The sequence below is a fragment of the Lissotriton vulgaris genome, chromosome 2_1, assembly GCF_964263255.1.
Source record: "Lissotriton vulgaris chromosome 2_1, aLisVul1.2, whole genome shotgun sequence".
Classification (NCBI taxonomy): domain Eukaryota; kingdom Metazoa; phylum Chordata; class Amphibia; order Caudata; family Salamandridae; genus Lissotriton; species Lissotriton vulgaris.
Window position 1 is genome coordinate 389,529,909 of NC_141687.1, and position 21,350 is coordinate 389,551,258.

Below are 21,350 nucleotides of genomic sequence, written 5' to 3' on the forward strand. Positions count from 1 at the left end.
AGACAACGCTTGTCCTGTTGTCCAAAAGGTACGTCCAGTTCCTCTATCTGTTAGAGAAGATTTGAGGAAGCACATTGAATCTCTTATTGCTCAAGACATTATTTGTCCAATTGAATCTTCAGAATGGGTTTCTGCTGCCGTCGTAGCACGAAAACCTTCTGGGGAAATTCGTTTATGTGCAGACCTTCGGGTGCTCAATCGCAACATTGTTATTGATGTGCATCCTTTGCCAAAAATCCATGATATGCTGGCCAATATCGGTAGTAGCAAATATTTTTCCACTACTGATTTGCGCTCAGCGTACCACCAAATTCCATTATCCAAAGAATCTCAGCCCCTTACAACATTTGTTACTCCTTTTGGTGTGTATATGTATAAAAGGCTACCATTCGGGCTTGCTTCGGCAGCCAGTATATTTCAAAGATTAATGGATAGCATTTTTAATAATTGTCCGGGAATTCAAGCATTCCAAGATGACATTTTGGTACATTCTGAATCTCTGGATCAACATTACATATTAATGGAATATGTTTTAAAGTCATTACAAAGTCATGGTCTTACCATCAACAAGAAGAAGTGCAAATTCTTAGCAAATGAAGTTGATTATTTGGGCCACAACCTCTCAAAAGATGGAATTAAACCCAAATCTTCTCTGTTGGAAGCTATTAAAAATGCGCCCTCTCCTTTAGATAAAGACTCGTTGAGAGCATTCTTGGGATTAAGTGAGTATTACGCTCGTTTTGTCAGGAGCTACGCACTAGTAGTCCAACCGCTTAGAGATCTGTTAAAAAAACATGCCAAATATGTATGGTCTACAGAATCTCAAGCTGCCTTTGACTCCATCAAAAATATGATTCTCTCTGCTCCTGCCATCAAGCCTTTTTCCCATGGTGTTCAGAGCATCATTACTGTGGATGCTAGTTCCCGTGGTCTAGGTGCAGTCCTTAGTCAAATGATTAATGGTGAAGAATGCACCATTGCTTTTGCTTCTCGTTCTTTGACTTCGGCTGAATTCAATTACAGTACTATAGAACGAGAAGCTTTAGCATGTTCATGGTCAGTGGAAAAATTTAGAATGTATATTTGGGGAACTAGGTTTCTTTTGTACACAGACCATAAACCTTTAATTTATATGCTTGGTGAAAGTTCCTCCAACAGAGCTTCTTCTCGTTTAGTTAGATTATTGGCACGACTCCAAGAATTCAATTTTGAGATAAAATATTTACCTGGTGGTAAAAACATCCGTGCGGATTGTTTATCACGCATTCCTTTGACCACATGTAAGTCAGTTAATTCTGATCTAGAGTGTGTTTTTGCAGTTGATGATGCTCTTCTAGGAAGTAAGATCACTAAACAAGATTGGTTAAATGGCATGGATAATGATTCTTGCCTACTGAATGTTAAGAGATTTTTGATTAAAGGTTGGCCCAGGGATAGAAGTAGGTCAATGGAGGAGAAACATTTTGCACAAGTTGCATCTGAGTTGTCTGTATCAGGTGACATTTTGTTTAGGCAAGACAAATTTGTCCCACCTGTTAGCATCAGACAATCCATTATTTCTGTGGCACATGAAACTCATCCCGGTATTACTGGTACTACAAATAAAATCAAAACCACTTATTGGTGGCCTGGTATTGATAATCAGGTAAAATCATTTGTCAACCAATGTCCACAATGTTTATGCTCAGATAAACATTGGAAGTTGTCCAATTCACCACTTGTGCCAGTAGAATGGCCTGAGGCTCCTTGGCAAAAAATTGCCATAGATTTTTCTGGCCCATTTTCTATTTTTAATGATAACCTTAAATTCTTGATTGTGGCCATTGATTACTTTTCTAAATGGATATATTTTTCTTTTGTTAAGAATCCTAATTCTGGTGCTGTGATTTCAATTTTAAAGCGTTTATTTGTCATCGATGGCACTCCACATGAAATTGTTTCCGATAACGGTTCACACTTTGTTTCACAGGAGGTGAATATGTTTTTAGATAATTTAGATGTCAAGCATATTTTAGTTCCTCTTTACAGTCCTGCATCAAATGGTCTTGTAGAAAGAGCCAACCGTTTGTTGAAGGAAGCTGTTCAAACAGCTTGTGCTAACAAACTTGATATTTCTGAATTTCTGTGTGAGAAAATCTGGAACTATAATTGTACCCCGCACAGTACCACAGGAGTATCTCCTTTTGTTTTACTTCGGGGTAGGATTCCTACTTCTAGATTGAATCCTTCTTGGTTGATGAAGAGTTCTCTTGTCAATGTTGATTTAGCTAAGATTTGTGAACGTGTTAAGATGAAACAGGAGAGTTACAAAGGCAATTATGACAAACGTATTCATGTTACTGAAAAGCCTCTTGTTTCGGGTGATTGGGTTATTATTAAGAAACCTGTTAAAATCACTAAGGGTCAGTCCAAATTTTCTGCTCCTGTCAAAGTGTTAAAAGTCTCTCGATCTGCAGCTCTTTTATTTGAAAGAGGTTGGTGGAACAAGAATGCTCTCATTAAGATTTCTGATCAACAGGCTAGGATTATTTCCTCTAACAAGCAGACTTCGGATTTATCCGATGATTTGAGTACGGATTGGTTTGGTGTTGGAGAGTCTTCAATGATTCCATCTGTTCCATCTGCTCCTGTCAATCGTTCAGCAAATGTTATTCCTGATTCTTCGTTATTAGCTTATGGGGATTCAAATAATCTTTCTTCTCTTCCCGCTTTACAACCTGTTTCCAATACCATTGGTGCGGTGGATGGTAGGGTGGTCGGTCGCAGAATCAGATCTGTTCCTGTGAGACTCCATGATTATGTTTTGAATTAGTGCTTCTTTTTCTTATGTAAGTGTATTTTATCTGTAACTGTTTTTTATCTGTAATTTTAGGTTTATTTATTGGGGGAAGGATGTGTAGTATGTATTGCATTTATTATACTTGTTCGCTTTAAGGAATGTTATATGCGAATTCTCATGGTGTTTTCTTAGAATGCCATGTTTGCTATGTCACGACCATTGCGAGCCTGTTACTCATCTTTGCTGGTCGTGGGTTGATTTACTCTTGACATTAAATCTCCTATGGTAAATCCTCAACTCGGATTTCATCTCTTATTTCCACAACTAGCATACTACATTTATCCTTCACACACGAGCAGCTTAAGGGAAGTCCTCGCTCAGCAGGAGTGAATGTGCGCGGAGCACAGAGAGGGCTCGAAATCGCAGCGCGTGCCTCTGGACCGTTGACCAAGCAGGTAAGGACAAATTGGTCCCAAAATTACAGTATATTAATGATGCAGGACATACCTCTGCCTGAGGGACAACAGGACGTTGGGCATCAGCCAGCCGTCAAATTCAGGTGCTTAAATCTCTTCCAGAGGTCGCATAAAATCACAGACCAATAATTAAAAAATCGTTATGAAGCATTCAAGTCTACCCTCCCATCTTCGTCGCCAGTTTTGTGAAGACAGGACCCCTTTTATGTGAGGTTTAAGTAGATATATTAAGTAACATCAAAGACTCTTGGAAGAACACCACCCAGTCTCCTCAGCAATTGCTCCTCTGAGATCAGTAAGCATTCCAGAACCATGAACAAAGAAAGACCGGTTGCCAAGGAACCAGGATGTTCCACAAGAAAACACATTTACAAATTATAACAATATAGGAAATACAACAGAGATCTGTGGATAGAAAAAGCAAGTCTCTGGATGGGCACCAAGACCCTACAAACTATTACATCTGAAATCTAGCATAGGGACAGTCCTTACAAATTTGCCCAGGTCTCAAAACACAAATGTATGCTGTGCAGGTCCACACATATTGTGAAAATGTGAAAAGTAATCAGCCCCACTAATCAAAGACGCGCATTTATAGATACTGGCTGCCAACAACATTGCTGCTTGCTTGTTGAATAAGCATGAGTTGGGGATCTGCCTCGGTCCTGCAAGTTCAAAGAGATGAACAGCCAGAGTTTAGTATGTTGAGAGGATAAAGGCAGGCCTTTAAGCTCAAGGCTGCACAGCAAGAACTCTGAAGACTGGTCACAAAGGGTCCACCAAGTGTATTTTAACACACCCCACTGACGATAAGGAAGAAATAAATGTAGCACAGCAAAGGGCTTGAAATGAGTGGACTGTACCGCACTACAAGATAGCAGCTGGCCCACGGATCAGGTCTGACCCATTAGAGATTTGCAGTTAAACCTGCACTAGGTTCCTTCTTGGCACAAGTGAAATTTTGAGGTAAGAATACACAAAAGCAGTGTATCCTTTTGCGCATGTGTTTTTATCGTGACTGAACACCAAAAACAAAAGAGTTCCTAAAAAAGTGCTACTGTTGGAATCTGAACACTACTGGTTGAACATTTCAACTTGGACCAACAACTTTTCAATTTTTAGTATGCACTTTTTCATAAGTTCACATTTAACGTCCATACGAAGTACACGTGTGCAGATGTGGATGTTTCATGTGCCCAAAGTATTTAGCTACATTTACATGGAATTTGTAGAATAATCCTACCACAAAATAAACCAAGTTTGAGTCTTGGTGTCAGCTCAACATCCTGTAAACCTCCCCAAATCACTTACTCTCCCCATGCCTAAACACAACATAGAGATACCCCCAAAAATAAGAACTAGTGCCTCGATCACCCAGCGAGAAACGGGTAAACACTAATTTAGTGAAGTAACTATGCACTTGGTCCATGTGATACACAATGAAATGTAAGCAGCGCAAGAAGTGACAATTTACATGCACTAATGAATTAGAAGGCAGCAAAGAAGAGTGATTAGGATGGCACTTGGTAATTTAAGGGCAGGCTGAAAGCCTATATGTAGAGGTTTACAATAGGTGGTCGCAATATTGACAGCGTATGCGCACTGCCTGAAGGCTCGACGTAAAAAGACATGTAAAGATCCCGTTAGTTAACATTAACACAGTCAAGCCATACCTTTTTAGTTACATGGAAGGGAAAGATTACAACCATAATACAATCAGCGTTATAAATAAGAAATACTGTACGCCCTGGTGGAAAGAGTTATTTAACTAATTCATAAACTTCAGGTGGTCACCAATTTTCAGGAGTTAACCTTCTTGGCTTGATTAATTGGACCCAAATGAAGGCACTGAACTTCGGTTGCTCTCTTTACCTCTCATGTATTGAGCGATTATCCAACCCATACCGTTAACAATGTAACCTAGTCGATATTATAAGATCTTTGCAAAGCGTCCTAACACCTATCTTGGTACAGGAGCTCTATACAAATGGCATAAATAAAGCAGTTGCTGGGAGATCTGAGAAAGCTCACTGAACGCCCTGGACTGATTCACTTTTAGAACAATAGAGTCAAAGGTGTCCACAATGGAGGATTCAAAGGGAGAGACCGAAAATACATTTCTTTCCATGAAATGGCAAGCCTTATTTGCGAACTGTCTAATGGACCCTATCATTGGATCTAAAATCACCCTCTCATAGAGGAAACCAGTGCAGGTCCCCATGAATTGAGGGTACTAATTTCCTGGGGATGGCACTTTTGAGTCAAAGGTGTTCATCTAACACGTACAGAGATAAGCCGAATTAGGTACTTTTGGCACAGTCAAACCCGGATGCTGCAGTGCCACAACTAGCTAAGCTGCACGTGGAAAATTCAATATATAGGAAATCTTCCTCACGGGTCTGCAATGAAAAAAAGCGGATCTCCACTACATCTTTAATCTTAGGCCTCAAACATTAGAGTTCAATAGGATCCCCTAGTGATTCGCAGTCTCACAGGAAACAAATAGTTATCTCCAGCAGAAGGGGGATTTGGGCAGTTCAGCCACATATATTTTTGTCTTCGTGAGGTTTAATTTTCAGAAAATTGAAACTCATTGACAGTGATAATGGGATTCAGAGTTTGTGATCTAAAGAGTCCTTGGCGATCATCTTCAGAAGCAAGGCCTCACTCATGAATAATCAGCCCTTTTTTCCCCAAAGCGATCATGTGTCTTTGCTTTCCTTCTAGTTCTGTTCCCCTTTTCAAAGTTACTCCTCTATCGTTTTCCTTTATTTCATTTTATTTTTTAGGACATGGATAAATAAAGTGAAGGCAACAGCATAGAAGTGTCTCCTAGCTAGACTTACTTAATGGTCATTTTTGTGAACGACGATCCCATAATGGGGAACTGAGTGCTCTCTTCACTGAGCTCAAGTCTTGGGACCAGCTTTGGGCCAGGCACACAAAGAACGATTTAGGGCAAATCATTGTATTTCTAAATAACACCATAAAATTAATGAATGCTTCATATGAAATTTCCATGATGCTGAAATAAGGCACCACGATGAAACTGTAATCTTTGATTTTACTGTTAAGCTCTTGTACCATCTAAATTGCCCTGAAAAAAATTGTAGTAAGAACAAAAGATACATTCTTGCTGCACAAAATGTTATCTCATATTTGGTATGCTTATTCTGAACTAAACATAACTAAAACAAAGATATGACATGTTGCACACAAAAAAGAGGATTTAGTTCTGCGTAAAGATATATCTGCAGTTAGAGAACCACAGTCAGAAACACGTGAAAACAAAAAAATCCTCTCTCTATATACTGTGCCTGCCTTGACAGTGTGGCTGTCGGCAGACCCGTTATAGCAGTTCTTTCAAATAGAAGTAGAGTGAGCTTTGGCTCTGCCCATGGGGGTATTCCTCTCTCACCTGATGCTGTTGACTGTTTGATGTATCATTCTGCCTATTTAGGAATATTTCTGTTGTAAAGCATGAAGAGGACATTACATCTCAAAAGTGCACTGAATCACCACACAATTTATGTATCACATGCATGCATTACGTACAGAACATTTTAGATTTGTGTTTTTTCCAGGCTACCATCCACTACCCCAGTTCAATGACTCTATGCAAGGGTGTATTGTACTCCATCATACACCAACGGTGTACTTCCCCATTACACAACACCAAACACTGCCCTCAGGACACCATCTAAAGCTCCATTCCCCAAAGATTCAGTTAATTGCCTAAGGTCACACTACCATTCACTGCATATTCCCCCACGAGACAGTGTGCGGCACCTCAGGGGTGACTGATTATACACTGCCCCAGAATACCATCTTCTGCCTCTTATAGGACACCTTGGGCTGCCCCCAAGACATTGTTTAAACATGATACAGTGGCCTCCCCAAGGGCAATGGTGCCTGTTCTACTACAGAGCAAAGCCAACAGATATGGCTTTATTGCAATGCTTACTTTGAGCAGATGGTTTCTTTCCAGCACCAGCACGTAATCAACACCAGCGCTTTTCTTGAGCACCAGTTAAGGACACATTAATTTACAGGGAGATTAAGTGATTTGCCCCGAATCACAGGATGTTGAGCAGAGACTCGAACCTGGTTCCCCAGCTCGGAAGTCTGCAGCGCTGGCCATTACGCCACATTCTCTCCCCACTTTCAAGGTTAGCAGTTAGTTCTGTTTTAAGCGGCATAACAGGAGAAATGGGCTGGTGCCAGCTGCCTCCTGATGAGAGCCCTAGCACTTATTTTTTTTACAAATGAACCACTGCTTTATTGTAGTACCGTACGGAAACGCAGAACACACATGCATTTTCATGCATTATCACCTTAAATCCATACCTATTGGCTTTGCCAATGATTGTTTATAAAGCTGTGTTCTTTCTCGATGACTCAGAAAGCTGGTAAGGAAAGCATTCTGTTTTAAAAACACAGAAGTCAGTAATGTCTGAACAGGAATTATTGGTGTTCATTTTATATTTAACTTTCTGTTTTCTGCTTAGCATATGTTTTTTGCCAGCGTACTACTTACTCTCCTATTCCCCGAGGAGGAAAGTTAATTGACCTGCACATACTGCACATCTCCTCTTACCCAGGTGCTATGGACAAATCCAGCCCTTGCCCCTGCCCACCGTCCGTCCGCCGGCCGTGATACTTTTGCAGGAGTGTACCAGCGATCTAATTTAGCATTTAATGTTTTCATTGTTTGAAGTTTATCAAATAAATTTGCCAAGTTAACCTCTTTGCATCAAAGACCACAACAAACACAAAATTAACACGAAGTGCAAAGGAACTCCAGAAAGGCTCAAATCTTAGCGTAGTTAATGATAAGGTTGAGCTCCTATCCTGGGTTAGTTAACAAGGTAGCTGCCAGCTGGTTTTGTAACAAATTAGTGCCTTCCTTACTTCAGATCCCTTTGCTCAAAGTTAAATCATAATTCTGTACTACTCCTTGTTACCTTGAACGTCAGTCCCCAAAACAGCCACATAGTCCTGCTCTTTCAGGATATCTCCACCTTCACCTTCACCTTCCGGCGTGGCCTGCTCCTTCTTTAGAAAGGTCTTCACGTTGATGGTTCCAGACTTACTTTCAGCCTTCCGCGCTTTACCACCTACAACAACAAAAAAAACACCTTCCACTTGATTTTCTTCTCCATTCCAAAATCCACAAATTATGTAAAAGAGAGCAATATACACTAATCAATATACAGCAAATTGCAGTTGCTTCCACAGACTGTTACAAAGTGGCAAATGTCTGAGAAAAATGCTGAAGAATCCCCACAGTAGCCAAATATCTCTTACTATTATGCACACTTGTTTATACAAACGTTATTTTTCTAGACATCGGCTTTCTTTAACCGGAGACCAATTTTCTTGCATACATGAAATTAAATTATCATTTCTATTGCAACATTTTTTTTAGATTAAGTGAAACATGAGAAAACACCTAGCCAACTTTGCAAATCAAAGCATTATAGTTAGGTGAAAATGTCAGTTTAAATGTAACGTTTTTAACACAAAAAAAGACATTTTACAGTTTTTATAATTTCAAGTAACTATAACTCATGTCCCCACCCGGCCATGTACAGTGTGGTCCTCATTGATGTTAGTTCTGTTATCAGTAATGTGATCAATGACGTCATGGAACAAGTCATAAGTGTTGTAATATGTGAGGTCATAAGCAGTGCATGGCGAGGCCACAAATTATAATTATAGTTACTTCAAATAGCTAGAAATCAAGGCCAGATTCTGCATCCAACCTTCCTACACCCACAGGTAACCAGCCCTCACCCCTTTTCCCAGCATGCGGCCAAAGGTCATTAGATAGGCCACAGGGGCAGCTAATTATTATTATTATTATTTCTAATCCTGTGCGACTCTTGGGGGAGTCTAGGGGTCATTGCTGGCTCCTGCTGGATCAAAAAAAAACCTCCAAAAATGTTTTTTTCTTCTCCAAATGTGTCTCTCTTGAACCACCCACAAGGTCTAGGTGATCAGGCCACCCCCGCCTTTCCCTCTTATCTCTTTTGTTTTCTTACATTTCAGGAAATTGAGACATCTTAAATGGCGGCCATAACATTTCTCTTCATGTTGCTCTGGCCAATCAGTGCGAGATCCTACAGGAGTTTGCCGGAGCCTCTTGCTCCTGCGGAAGTGTGCCAGCTGACGGGTGAAATAAAAAAGCCCACTCAGCAAATAAGATCCTTCAATTTTTTAACTTGCGTGATCGCGAGATTCTCGCAATCATCCCATGAACCCAACCATCCAGATATACAAATATTTTAATACCTTCATTTATCAAAAACTACTGAACGGATTTCCGCCAACTCACTAAAAGCATGAATGATTGAATAAATACACCAACTAAGAGCAACAAATGTACCCCTGATAGTGAGTGCATGGAAGGTCAATGATTCTAATATAAACAGTTTCATCTTTGGGCAATGGGGTCACCCCAAAACATTTTCCATGAAGGAGCAGAGGTGGATGAACTTTTTTGGGGGGAATGTTTTATAAAGAGTTTGTCAAGTGGCGCCAAGATTACTAGTAAACCTAAAAAACGCTCTTCCTATGGTCATGAGATAGAGTGTGTGGGTTTATTTAGAAAGTAGGTATATTGGCACATCGAGGAAGAAACAGACAATTCTAAAATAATTGAATAATTAACTACACCAACTAAGAGCAACAAATGTACCCTTGATAGTGAGTGCTTGGAAGGTAAATCATTATTTTAATACTAATCGACTGTTTCATACTGGGGCAATGGAGTTATTAATTCTTGTAGAGGATGAAGAAGATAATGAGATAGTGAATCTGTCTTTCTTCACCCTCTTCAATGGAAATTAAGAAATGCAGTTTGAGGGGGTTTGTTTTATAATACAGTCCACAATAAATCAAAAGCCTGTTAACATTTAAAAAGGGGGATAGAGTAGGCACTCCGCTGTGTATTATAAAGGTGCAATAAAGGTTTTTTTTTTTTTTTTAAAAAAGGGGGATAGAAAGATAATGAAGCGCCTTGGTAAACTTTGGTACAGAGTAGGCAGTCCTACTTTATCCCATTAGGGAGAATCAGGAACTGCGCAAGCTGGACATATGAACGGGGGAGTTCTACTAGTGCCTGAACGGTGGAAACATCAGTGTTGTGTATTATGGCTTAAGACATGCTTTTTTAGTTAATATCCTCCTCTCAGGTCTGCCGCTGTGTTGCACCACCCGCAACACTAGAGTTTTACAGAAGTGGCATTCGATACGTCCCTAGGTAACTAATTTACAAGCGGCTCTCAGAAGCCTAGTGCTCTTCTGTTCGCTTACAATCTTGGAATTTGCACAAACTCATGGCGAAGGGGATAAAAGAGAACGAAAAGGCCCTTCAAACTGGGGCCTCTCCTGGAGACTGTGTTCTGGCAGCAACGGACCCTTAGCGGCTCTATTAGCTAACCTTCAGGCTCCAAGTCTCTCGTCAAACCAAAACACCCTCTATACAGACTTCAGGCACTCAGTCACCATCTCCATCAAGGGTATGCCACTACCCGTATCCTAACAGAGGACGCTGCACTGATCCCTAAAGGACCAATGGGAAACATGCATTTACAGAGCCCTCAATCCTCTAATGTGCAAACTCACCTGTGGGCTGACATAGCATGCACTCAGGCCCCACTCACCACTACCCCAGTAAGAGCGGACTCATAAAATAAGAAAAGAGGACAAAAGTTAGAAATAATCAATAATTTACATATTTTTAAATAGAAAATAGTTTTTAAAAGATGGTCACTTAATATGTTAACCATTACCTTCTTGCTTTTCGATGACATGTTCCAAAACATCTTCATCGCCCACAAACTGAACATGGAATTCCTCGTTCTCGAGTTTTCTCTGCCTACTCATAACCAGGTCCCTACGGAGAGACACAGACCAATGAAGTCAGGACCACTGAAGTCCGCAGCAAGTGTAATAAAATTATTTGGATAGGAAAAGCACATTATGTGACCCCTCATTCCAAAGCTGTAGAACAGCATATTACATTTTATATTTATTATGTATTCCTAAAGACAAGCACCTAAAAAAGAGATGCAACATAAAACATAAATTTAAAAAGAGATGAAATCATATTTGTGACTTCTGTAGTCTGAGAGGCTGAAATACTAGATCTTTATAAACAAGCACTGGCAAAGAAATAGCTCTTACATATGAAAGAGTTATTGGCTTTGCCAATGTCTTGTAGCCATGTTTTAGAACAGGTCGGCTGCTGTACAGCATGAATAAAAGTTACAAAAAAAGTGCTAAGATGCAACCAGCGCTGACCATTTTTGAAGCAGGGGAGACGAGGCAAGACGACCGTACACATCGGCTAAGACCACTCCGGTTTGGAACGTAAGGAATCAAAAGAGTTGACATGGAGCATTCATTATGAATATAAAAGAGGAACCAAGACTGCATTCTCCTATTTAAAGCAAAGGACGTCTTATTATGAGAGCTACATTATAAAATGCCTGGGTCAGCCCCACAGATCAAGAGAAAGAATACTTCCCAATTGATGCATTTATGATAAATTTGGGTGTGTGTCTGTTTATTTATCCATTTTAAAGAGAAGTCTATATCGACATACAAAAGGATTCAGACACCTTTGGCTATCAACAAGCTTAAGGTACCCTATACACACATGCTGAGAAGAGAATAAAACTCTTTCTGATCTGGTCCTGAGGAAGGTGGTCTCAACCCACCGAAACGCGCGTAGACCTGGCGTGGAAAATACACAAACAACATCTGTGTTACCTCAACCTTAGGAATAGTTTTTGTTGGGATTGGAATAAATGCGAGTATGTATGAGTGACTAGTGTGCTTGTTGGTTGGTGTGTGAGAGACAGGGCCTTATTGCTTTGTATTGTGAAAATAATTGGGTTTCTTTTAATGTATTGTAAAGATCATGGTACTTCTTACTGTATTTTAAAATGATTGCATCATAATCAATGAACTTGATGTACACAGAAGAAATGTTCTAAAAAAAGAAAAATATTTGTGATATATCACAGAAAAAGAAAAAATAAATGAAATATATCAAATGAATGTACCGTATTTTCCGGCGTATAAGACGACCTTTTAACCCCTTAAAATTTTCTGGAAAGTCGGGGGTCGTCTTATACGCCGGGTACAACATTTTATGGTATTTTTTCATGCGCTTTTTCATAGCGAGGACTTCACTCGAAGGTGTCAGACCGCTTCACAATACGAAATAACAAGAAACAACACACCTTATGTTAAAAAATACAGCCACCGACCCTGGCAACGTCCAAAAATACAGCCACCGACCCTGGCAACGTCCACACCCAGGCCCCGCGCCATGAATTGTGCAAGTATCGAAAGCGAGCGTGTTTTTGTCATAGCGAGGACTTCACTCGAAGGTGTCAGACCGCTTCACAATAGGAAATAACAAGAAACAACACACCTTATGTCAAAAAATACAGCCACCGACCTTGGCAACGTCCACACCCAGGCCCCGCGCCATGAAGTATCGAAAGCGAGCGTTTTTTTCATAGCAAGGACTTCACTCGAAGGTGTCAAACCGTTCACAAGCGAGCAAATGGCGCCATGAGTCTTACCTCGACTGCCGCTGCCGCTGTACACGCGCCTCCAACCGCTTGCACATCCCCAGGCAGACGAGGCAGCAGGACGAGGCAGCAGGACGTCCGAAACACGGTACATGGTAATGGGCAGCCAGCGCCGAAGATGGCAGCGCCCAGTGTGTTGACACGTTTGGCACGTTTTGGCACGCTCACCTCTCCCCTTGGCATGGGCGTGGCATAGAAAGGGGACTGTACAATGTTCCCGAATGTTCCCGAAGGCAGTAGAGCACTTGCCGTGATTGGCTGGTTGTTGCTAAGAGGAAAGGCAGTCTCGTGACCAGATAGCGTATTTGCCGTACCGTACGTGTGGTGTTGAAGACAGTCTCTGCACCTGTCCATACTGTACAGCACCAGTACCGTACATCGAGTGCAAATGACTGACAGTCAAGAACCCGGCAAGGCTCCAGCAGCACATTCCGTGCAAATGGCAGACAGCGAAGAACCCGGCAAGGCTCCAGCAGCGCATCCAGAGCAAATGGCTGGCAGTCTAGAACTCAGCAAGGCTCCAGCAGTGGCAAGGAGAAGGAAATATGAAGCCAGCTACAAACTCAAAGTTGTGGCTTTTGCCACGGAACATAATAACTGTGCTGCTGCTAGGCAATATGGAGTGACAGAGAAGATGGTTCGGGCCTGGAGAGCAAATGAGCAAGCATTGCGGAGTATGCCAAGGGGCAAGTGTGCACTAAGAAGAGGCACCCCACATTGGCCAGAACTGGAAAAGCATGTAGCAGACACGGTGGCCGAGCATCGGCAAAGCGGGTATGTCGTGACCCGAAATAAAATCCGATTGGTTGCACTTCAGTGGGCCAAATCTAATCCCGATCTCAGCCACAGATTTAAGGCCACTGTGTCCTGGTGTACCAGATTCTTGGGAAGGCATAATCTGGTATTGCGGCAAAAGACAAAAATTGCCCAGAAATTACCTGCGGATCTTGATGCCAAAATGCATAGCTTCCATCGCTACGTCATTAGGCTGCGCAATGAACATGTGTATGCGCTAAGTAGCATCGGAAACATGGATGAAACTCCGATGAATTTTGATATGATTGCCAACAAAACTGTCCATCAAAAAGGCGAAAAGACAATTTTAATAAAAACAACAGGACATGAGAAGTCCAGTTTCACTGTGGTACTTGCATGCACAGCTGATGGTGGCAAACTGAGGCCAATGGTTATTTTCAAAAGAAAAACAATGCCGAAACTCAAGTTTCCTGTTGGTTGTTTTGTGCATGTGAATGAGAAAGGATGGATGGATGAAGAAGGGGTAAAGCTATGGCTTGATAACGTATGGAGCAGGCGACCAGGTGGACTTCTACAAAGGCGTAGTCTACTGGTGTGGGATATGTTCAGGGCTCATTTAACTCCCAGCACCAAGCAAAGGCTGGCAAGACTAAAAACGGATGCTGCTGTTATACCTGGAGGACTGACATCGTTGGTGCAGCCACTGGATGTGTGCCTAAACAAGCCATTTAAAGATCGCATCCGAGAACAGTGGAATGAGTGGATGGTTACCGGTGAAAAAACATTCACAAAAGGAGGAAACATGCGTGCGCCACAGTTGGATGTTTTGTGCAACTTTGTCATAAAGGCCTGGAACGACATCGATGCAGAAACAGTCATAAAGTCTTTCAAGAAGTGTGGCATATCGAATTCATTAGATGGTATGGAGGACGACTATCTGTGGGAAGGTGAAGAGGATGCCGAAGAAGAGACCACATCATCTGATACGGAATTGGTACAAGATCCATACGATGACTGCCTTACAGATGTACCACAAGATCTCATTGACTTACTTATGAGATCAGATGACGAAGAGGAGGATTTTGAAGGCTTTTAAAGGGAACGTTATAAATCCTGTAGAAATCGCTTGGATTTATGGGAAGTTATGGAACGTTTAATGCACTTGCACTGTTTCATGCACTACGTTATTTATGTTTGCCGTACCGTACCGTTATATTCAGAAGTGACAGTTTTTGATATGGTTTTAAATAAAAATATTCTGAGTAAAGCAAGATTGTTTCTACAACCAATTTCTTTGCGTTCAGTCTTTCAGTTTGTAAAATAAACGCTTATAGGTACCCACTGCCCACTGATAAAGCCTTACTGCTCACCCACAGGGAGGAGGACTAGACTAATACGGTAAGTTCAAAATACCGGTACATACTCGGAATGGCTATGCTGCGCTGGAAGTGGGGGGTCGTCTTATACGGCGAGTATAGCACAAAAGCTAAAATTTTTCTGCCAAAGTAGGGGGTCGTCTTATACGCCGGGTCGTCTTATACGCCGGAAAATACGGTACTCAATTTGTTGTACCTGTGTCACTAAGAAGGTTAACTGATCAATTTGATTAGCCTTGCCTTAGAAGATAATATGATTTGACCATGGGGGAACTCTAGTATGTTTACCAGCGCTGACCATGTCATAGCTCTTTTTTTTATCATACGGCAGGTGGGCAACATTAATAACAGAGGGGAAATGGGGAGACAGGAGTTTCAATCAATGAGATAATTCATGGGGAACAGGCAACATGAAAAATGGGCCGGAGGGAATGGGTAACACGAACAACAGGGGGGTCGGAGGGAAGAAGCAATTTAGACAATGGGAGGGTGGGATGGAAGAAGCAACATGGGCAACGGGAGGGTGGGGGACAATAAGAAGCAACACGGGAGGAGTTGTGTTGGGATCTTCCTGGCTCGCGCTACACTGCGCTCGTGCTGGGGATGGCTCTGTTCCAACCTGGAGCGTTCTGACTGTGTTCTGACTTTGGCAGTTGCTGCCTGGGAGCGATCAGGACTGGTCAATGAATAAACGAGCTACCAACTTACCTGTGGTCCGCTCTTCTTTTCAGGTTGGAAAAGGGAAGCAGTAACAAGCTGGGATGGGAATCAGTAACGCAGACAAGGAGGTGGGAGGGGGGAAGAAGCAGCACAGACAAGGTTGGGAGAGGGAAGCGGTAACACGTACAAGGGGAAGAAGCAACACAGGCAGGGGGTGGGAGGGGAAGAAGCAACACGGGCAGGGTGGGAGAGGCAGAAGCAGCACAAGCAAGGGGGGCGGGAGGGGGAAAAGCAGCACGGGCAAGGGGAGTGGGCAGGAAGAAACAGCCCAGATGACAGGGGAAGAATAAAATAAGATCTCAATCACAGTGCGAGCAGAAGGACAATTAGCAAGATGAAGCAATTAGTACTTGGTCCATGCATCACATGAAAGCAGAGGAAGTGAAGCCAACATGCACTGGGTAATTAGGAGGCAGCAAACAGAAGTGACAATGAAGCCAACTAATGGTAAGGAATAGGTGGGCTCCAACCCCCTTATTGTATACAACATCTTTTGCTTGCAACAGCGCAGGCAAGCAGTCTTAGGAAATACCTAAAAATGGCAGTGGTGTGAACTTAAATTTGGGTTAGCAATAAAATTAAAAACCAATAATGAGAAAGGAATCAGGTTATTCACTGTCTTTGAATTACATTTAAGTATTTAATATTGTTATCTGCTGCAGACAAAAATGCCCTCATTATCTGGGAATAGTGTCTCTTGTATAAGTGACTAATTGCAGAAATCAACAACTGAAGGACAGTTAACTTTCTTATAGTACCTGCCATAGCTTTCCAATGCTATTTTTTATATCTTTTTAACTTTGACCTAGAACATTTTTTTTTTTTTAAATCTACAAAGTATGAAGCTAATGATGGACTATTTGGTGAACACAGCAAATGTATACTTACACTGGAAATTGTTGCCGTCCATAGTAGCACAACCTAGTTTTTCCAGTAACTGTGTCATGCATGAATATAGTGCCATTGTTGTAACAAGTTCCACGTAAATCTATTAGCTACAAATGAGGACATATACATTTTTAGTTCTCGCTTATCAGACACCATTTAGTCGTCTGGTTGGGAAAGGCCCCTTGTGGACCGTGCTAACACCTTACAATAGGCTTACATTGGTTGTCTTCATTATTACTCTTGCCTTGCCTTTAGACTTGCCTTTTATTCATTCATGGCTTGGCTTACACTTCTTTTATTTGCCCCTCCCAAGAACATATCCTCTCTACCATCTTTTTGCGCGGCCTACTTTACTGCCTACATTCAGTGAACTAAATTTTTCTGAGAGTGCATGTGTTTTCTAGCTGTCTCCCTCACCTGCAGTTCCACCCTCAAATACCCAACCCTGCCCCTCCTCCCCCAGACCCTACTCAGTGTTGAGTCCGAGCCCTCCCAGCAACAATTGCATGTTTTACCACAATATCATCCAAAGGACACTTTAAGGGGGGGCGGTTTGCTTTATCTCCTGAGTTCCACATATTGCATGAAAGAAGAGGCCTTCACACACAAAGCCTTTTATAATGAAGTGGAGTGGGTAGGATGTGGCACTCACACATCTGGAGTCTGAGGAAAAAGGTGTACTTTGAACGACTAAAAAGTTGAGGTTTCTTCTCTTGGAGGTAGATAATCTGCGTGCCGGGCTATTACAGACAACCAAATAGCTCTTTAATTTGTTTCCACTCGGACTCTTGTCCGTATTAGCCCTTGGGAAACATTCTCTTTTAAATTCCGATGCTGCATTAATCTTTCTAAATTGTGTTTGGAGTTGAGTAATTAAAAAGTATTTGAAAAATAACCATGCCATTAAAGATTGAAAAGTTATGATTCTGAACAAGGAAGCACAAGATGTATTGATGTCAACTGGAATTTTTTGTCAAACCCAATAAAGTTTGTTTAAAAAAATGAATAAAGATTGAAAAATATTCATTTAGTGTGCAGTTCTGAGATACATTAAGATTGGAGTTTGCTTTTAATCCAGTATTGTGATTTTTTTTTAATGCTTTACTTAAAAATAAATGCTTTACAATCAAGCAGCAAGCAGTGGCCTAGCCATAAATGTGGCATGTGCATTATAAAGGCACAACTTATTGGCTTTCCCAATGCTACTTATCAACTGAGTCATGGGAGCAAGATCTAGGCGAGCAAGATAACTGACGTATATCAACAAGCACTGGCAAAGCCAATAGGTCTCAGATATGAGAGATCTTTTGGTTTTGTCAATTTCTTTTAGCCAGGTTTTACAACTTTTGTACAAAAGGGTTATGTTGTAATATAATATTTATTAAAATATGATTGTTACATATGATATGGCCTGTCATTGTAAAGTATGATATGCTATGTTATGGGCTGTCATTATATGATATGGTCAGGCCTGTCGTATGCATGGTAGTATGGTATGGTATGCCCTGTCATTGTAGTATGGTATTGCTTTTCATTGTATAGTGTTTGTAAGCTACTATGGTATTGCCTTTCTTTGTATAGCATGGTATAGTATGGCATTTTACTGTATAGTATGGTATATTCTGTCACGTTATTGTGGTATGGTACATATTATGCTATGGAGCAGCCTGCCATTGTATGGTATGGCTGTCATTTTATAGTCATGTATGGCCTGTCATCACATAGTACAATCAAACACTACTCACTCACTCGTTAGGACAAGTCAGATTTTATCAGGGCCCAGTCCTGGCAAGAAAGCTGGAGCTGACAAAGAACAGATGTTCTGTACATACAGAAAGTGAATGAGCAACAAAGATGCCTTTAAATCTTGTTTTTACCTGGTCACGTTTGCTGTGTAAAACAAAAGTGGTCAAATATGAGCTTATGTCTTCTTTCGAATTGTTGCTTATTTTATACTGGAGATTGGCGTTTACTTTTCTTTCTCTGACTGAAAAGTTGGAGGATTTTGTAAAATGAACTAATAATTGTGCAGGGTATAGGAAGTGTGATACATCATGCTTCAGTAATATATTTATTAAGAGTATGAGTTTTTCTGAGAAACATTCCTGCATCTGCCTTGATGACAATGCTGTTCGAGAACTGATACACAAGTCAAAGGTCATTTTTGACCTAAATGTGGGTTAGAATAATAATATGCTTGGAGCAAACGTTTAGTATATTAAAATCAAACAAAAGAGACAGCGGCAATCGTTCCTAGAGGCAAAGGCCCGTCTGAGAGACCTTAAGCTTCCATATGCTCTACTATATCCTGCCCACCTGTGAGTAGTATACCGCTCCCGCACCCATTTCTTTGACTCACCAGAAGAGGTTTTTTTGATGGACTGATAAGACGGTGAAGTTGTGAGCTCATACGCCGCCCGGAAGGGAGACAGATTCCTCATTGAGTGAGGCGACCCGAGGGGGGCCCCGGCTGCAGCAGAAGGGCACCAGACTATCACAATCCAGGCACCGCTCCCAGTCCTGTGGCGCATCGTCCCAGGCTGGCTCGGCCTCTGGGCGACAGACATTGGCTGCCTGATTGGTGAACCCACGAGGGGCTGTAGTGAAGTAAGACTGCCTTGTTCTGATCGGAGGGGCTCGTTTATGGGCAGGGATCTCTGTTAGACCTTTGCTAGCGGAGAGTGTGCCTATGATACATGGGCTGTAAGTTGGGGATCCATTGGTTGGGGTGGGCCGCATCCTTCCGTTGGGGGTTATGGGTCCTCCTTGCTGCGACAGATGCTTCATCATTTTGGAGGTATAGGGTGGGGGGTTTGTTGGGTTGGAGTCGTTTCTGTTCTCTGGTCGCACTTTCGCTCACTGACAGTAGTTATTCGCACATACACCACATAGTGTTACTTATCCATGCATTCACTGACATAACCCCAGATGGCCTGTATCTCAACTAGGGAGCAGGTGTCCCAGGTACACTTCGCATCATTACCTGGCATGTGCGAGGAGCCCTAGATAAGATCAAAAAAGGGGCCATACATAGGCTAAACGGGCAGGTTCAGATGTCCTTATGCTGCAAGAAACGCACCTCATGGGAACGAAAGTCCTCTGTTTTCAGCGGAATGGTTAACAGCATGTGTTCCATTCTGGTTTTGTGAGGGGATCACAAGGGTGGCAATATTGATACACCACAGAGTTCCCTATACACACACCAAGCAGGGGTCGGACACTCAGGGGCGATATCTATTCCTCCAGGGCAAGGTTGGGGAGGATCCTTTGGTGCTGGGTAGTGTATACGTTCCTCCCCACTGCAGTGAAATCTAGTGGAGCGTCTCATGACCCTCTGGGCGGATCTACCAGATGGTCTAGCTGTAGTTGGTGAAGACTGGAACGATGTGATGGATTTGTGGAGGGCGGAGCCGATTGCCTCTCCTGTGTGCCTCCGAGGCAACCAGGGATCGCTGGAAGGCTGGGTGTTGTCCAGAGGGTAGTCGTACTGTTATGTTATGTTAATTTCGATTTATATAGCGCCAAATCACCGACAGGTTTCTTAGCGCTTGCTTTGGGAACCCGTCCTGGCTTTCCCTGCAAGATAACCCCTACTGGGCATCCTTAAGGTGAAGACCAGGCATCCCATCGCGGTGGGGCCATAGTGGAGATTAAGCAAGCTATTGCCCAGAGTTGCAGAGTGTGAACCCATGATTCGAGTAGGCACCGAGGCGAGAATTATCGAGTCCGTGGACATTTTGAGCTCAAGACCCTGCCGCGTCAGGAATTGAACCCTGGTCCCGGGTCTGACCTCTGCATCAGGGTCTGCCTCCTCTAACCAGTGAGCCACACTTCTCCACACTTCTCCATACTACGAAGTTGTACTCCTTGGCGACAGGGCTTGACTGTGTCGACGTATGGCGTCATTTTCACGGAGATGATCGGGAATTCACGTATCTCTCTGCGGTCCACGACTCCTATTCCAGAATTTATTACCTCTTTGCTCCCCGAGTAGCGGTGGGTAGGGTGGTGGCGGCAGAGATTCTTCTGCCGGCCTGTCTGACCACTCCCCGGTGGCCCTTACTCTACAAATGGGGAGGATGAAGCAGCCGTTTAGGTGGCGCCTCTCTGTATGGCACCTACAAAAAGATGATTATAGAGAACACATGAGCTGCGCTATTGATCAATACTTGATGATTAATGTGTGGTCAGTTCCCAGGGCCGAGTTACTATGGGAGGCGATGAAACCTACACGGGGGGGGGGCGGACATTTCCTGGTGTACAGAGGCACGTAGGGAAGAGCTGCTGCAGGTGGAGGCGGGCATAGCCGATCTTGAACGTAGGAACCGGGAGGCTGGAGACGGCCAGGTCAGAAGGCAATTGCTGATGGCTAAACAGAACTATGCCACACTCCTGATGGATGAGGCCCGCCAAGCCTGGCTGGCGACACGTAGTAGGGTGTATCAGTGGAGGGATACATCCAGCAAGATGCTGCATCAGCTTTGTCAAGCAATGTTTAATTCTCAGGCCCTCCCTAGCATATTGGGCTCAGCAGGCGAACCGCTCACAGACCCACTGGCCCTAGCTGAGAGCTTTGCCACATAATATGCAGATGTGTATGCCCTTAGAGAATGTTTGCCAGCCGCCACAATAGATAGATTCCTAGATGATCTTCCGCCCAAGACTCTATCGGACGAGGTAAGGTAACAGTTGGAGCTGCCCTGATGGATGAAGAGTTGGCCGCTGCATTGGGAGAGCTTAATTC

General features: G+C 42.6%; 1 protein-coding gene across 3 annotated transcripts in view; it reads right to left on the reverse strand.

The window, feature by feature from the left end:
* ORC2 (origin recognition complex subunit 2) overlaps positions 1-21,350 on the reverse strand; it is a 484,925-nt gene that overhangs the window by 405,649 nt on the left and 57,926 nt on the right. For all 3 annotated transcript variants that reach the window (XM_086955229.1, XM_086955227.1, XM_086955228.1), the window contains exons 2-3: positions 11,052-11,155; positions 8,220-8,372 (exon numbers count right to left, since the gene is read on the reverse strand). In XM_086955229.1, coding sequence (XP_086811355.1) covers positions 8,220-8,372; positions 11,052-11,145 — 247 coding nt within the window. In that variant the 5' untranslated portion in view covers positions 11,146-11,155. The remainder of the gene's footprint in view (positions 1-8,219; positions 8,373-11,051; positions 11,156-21,350) is intronic.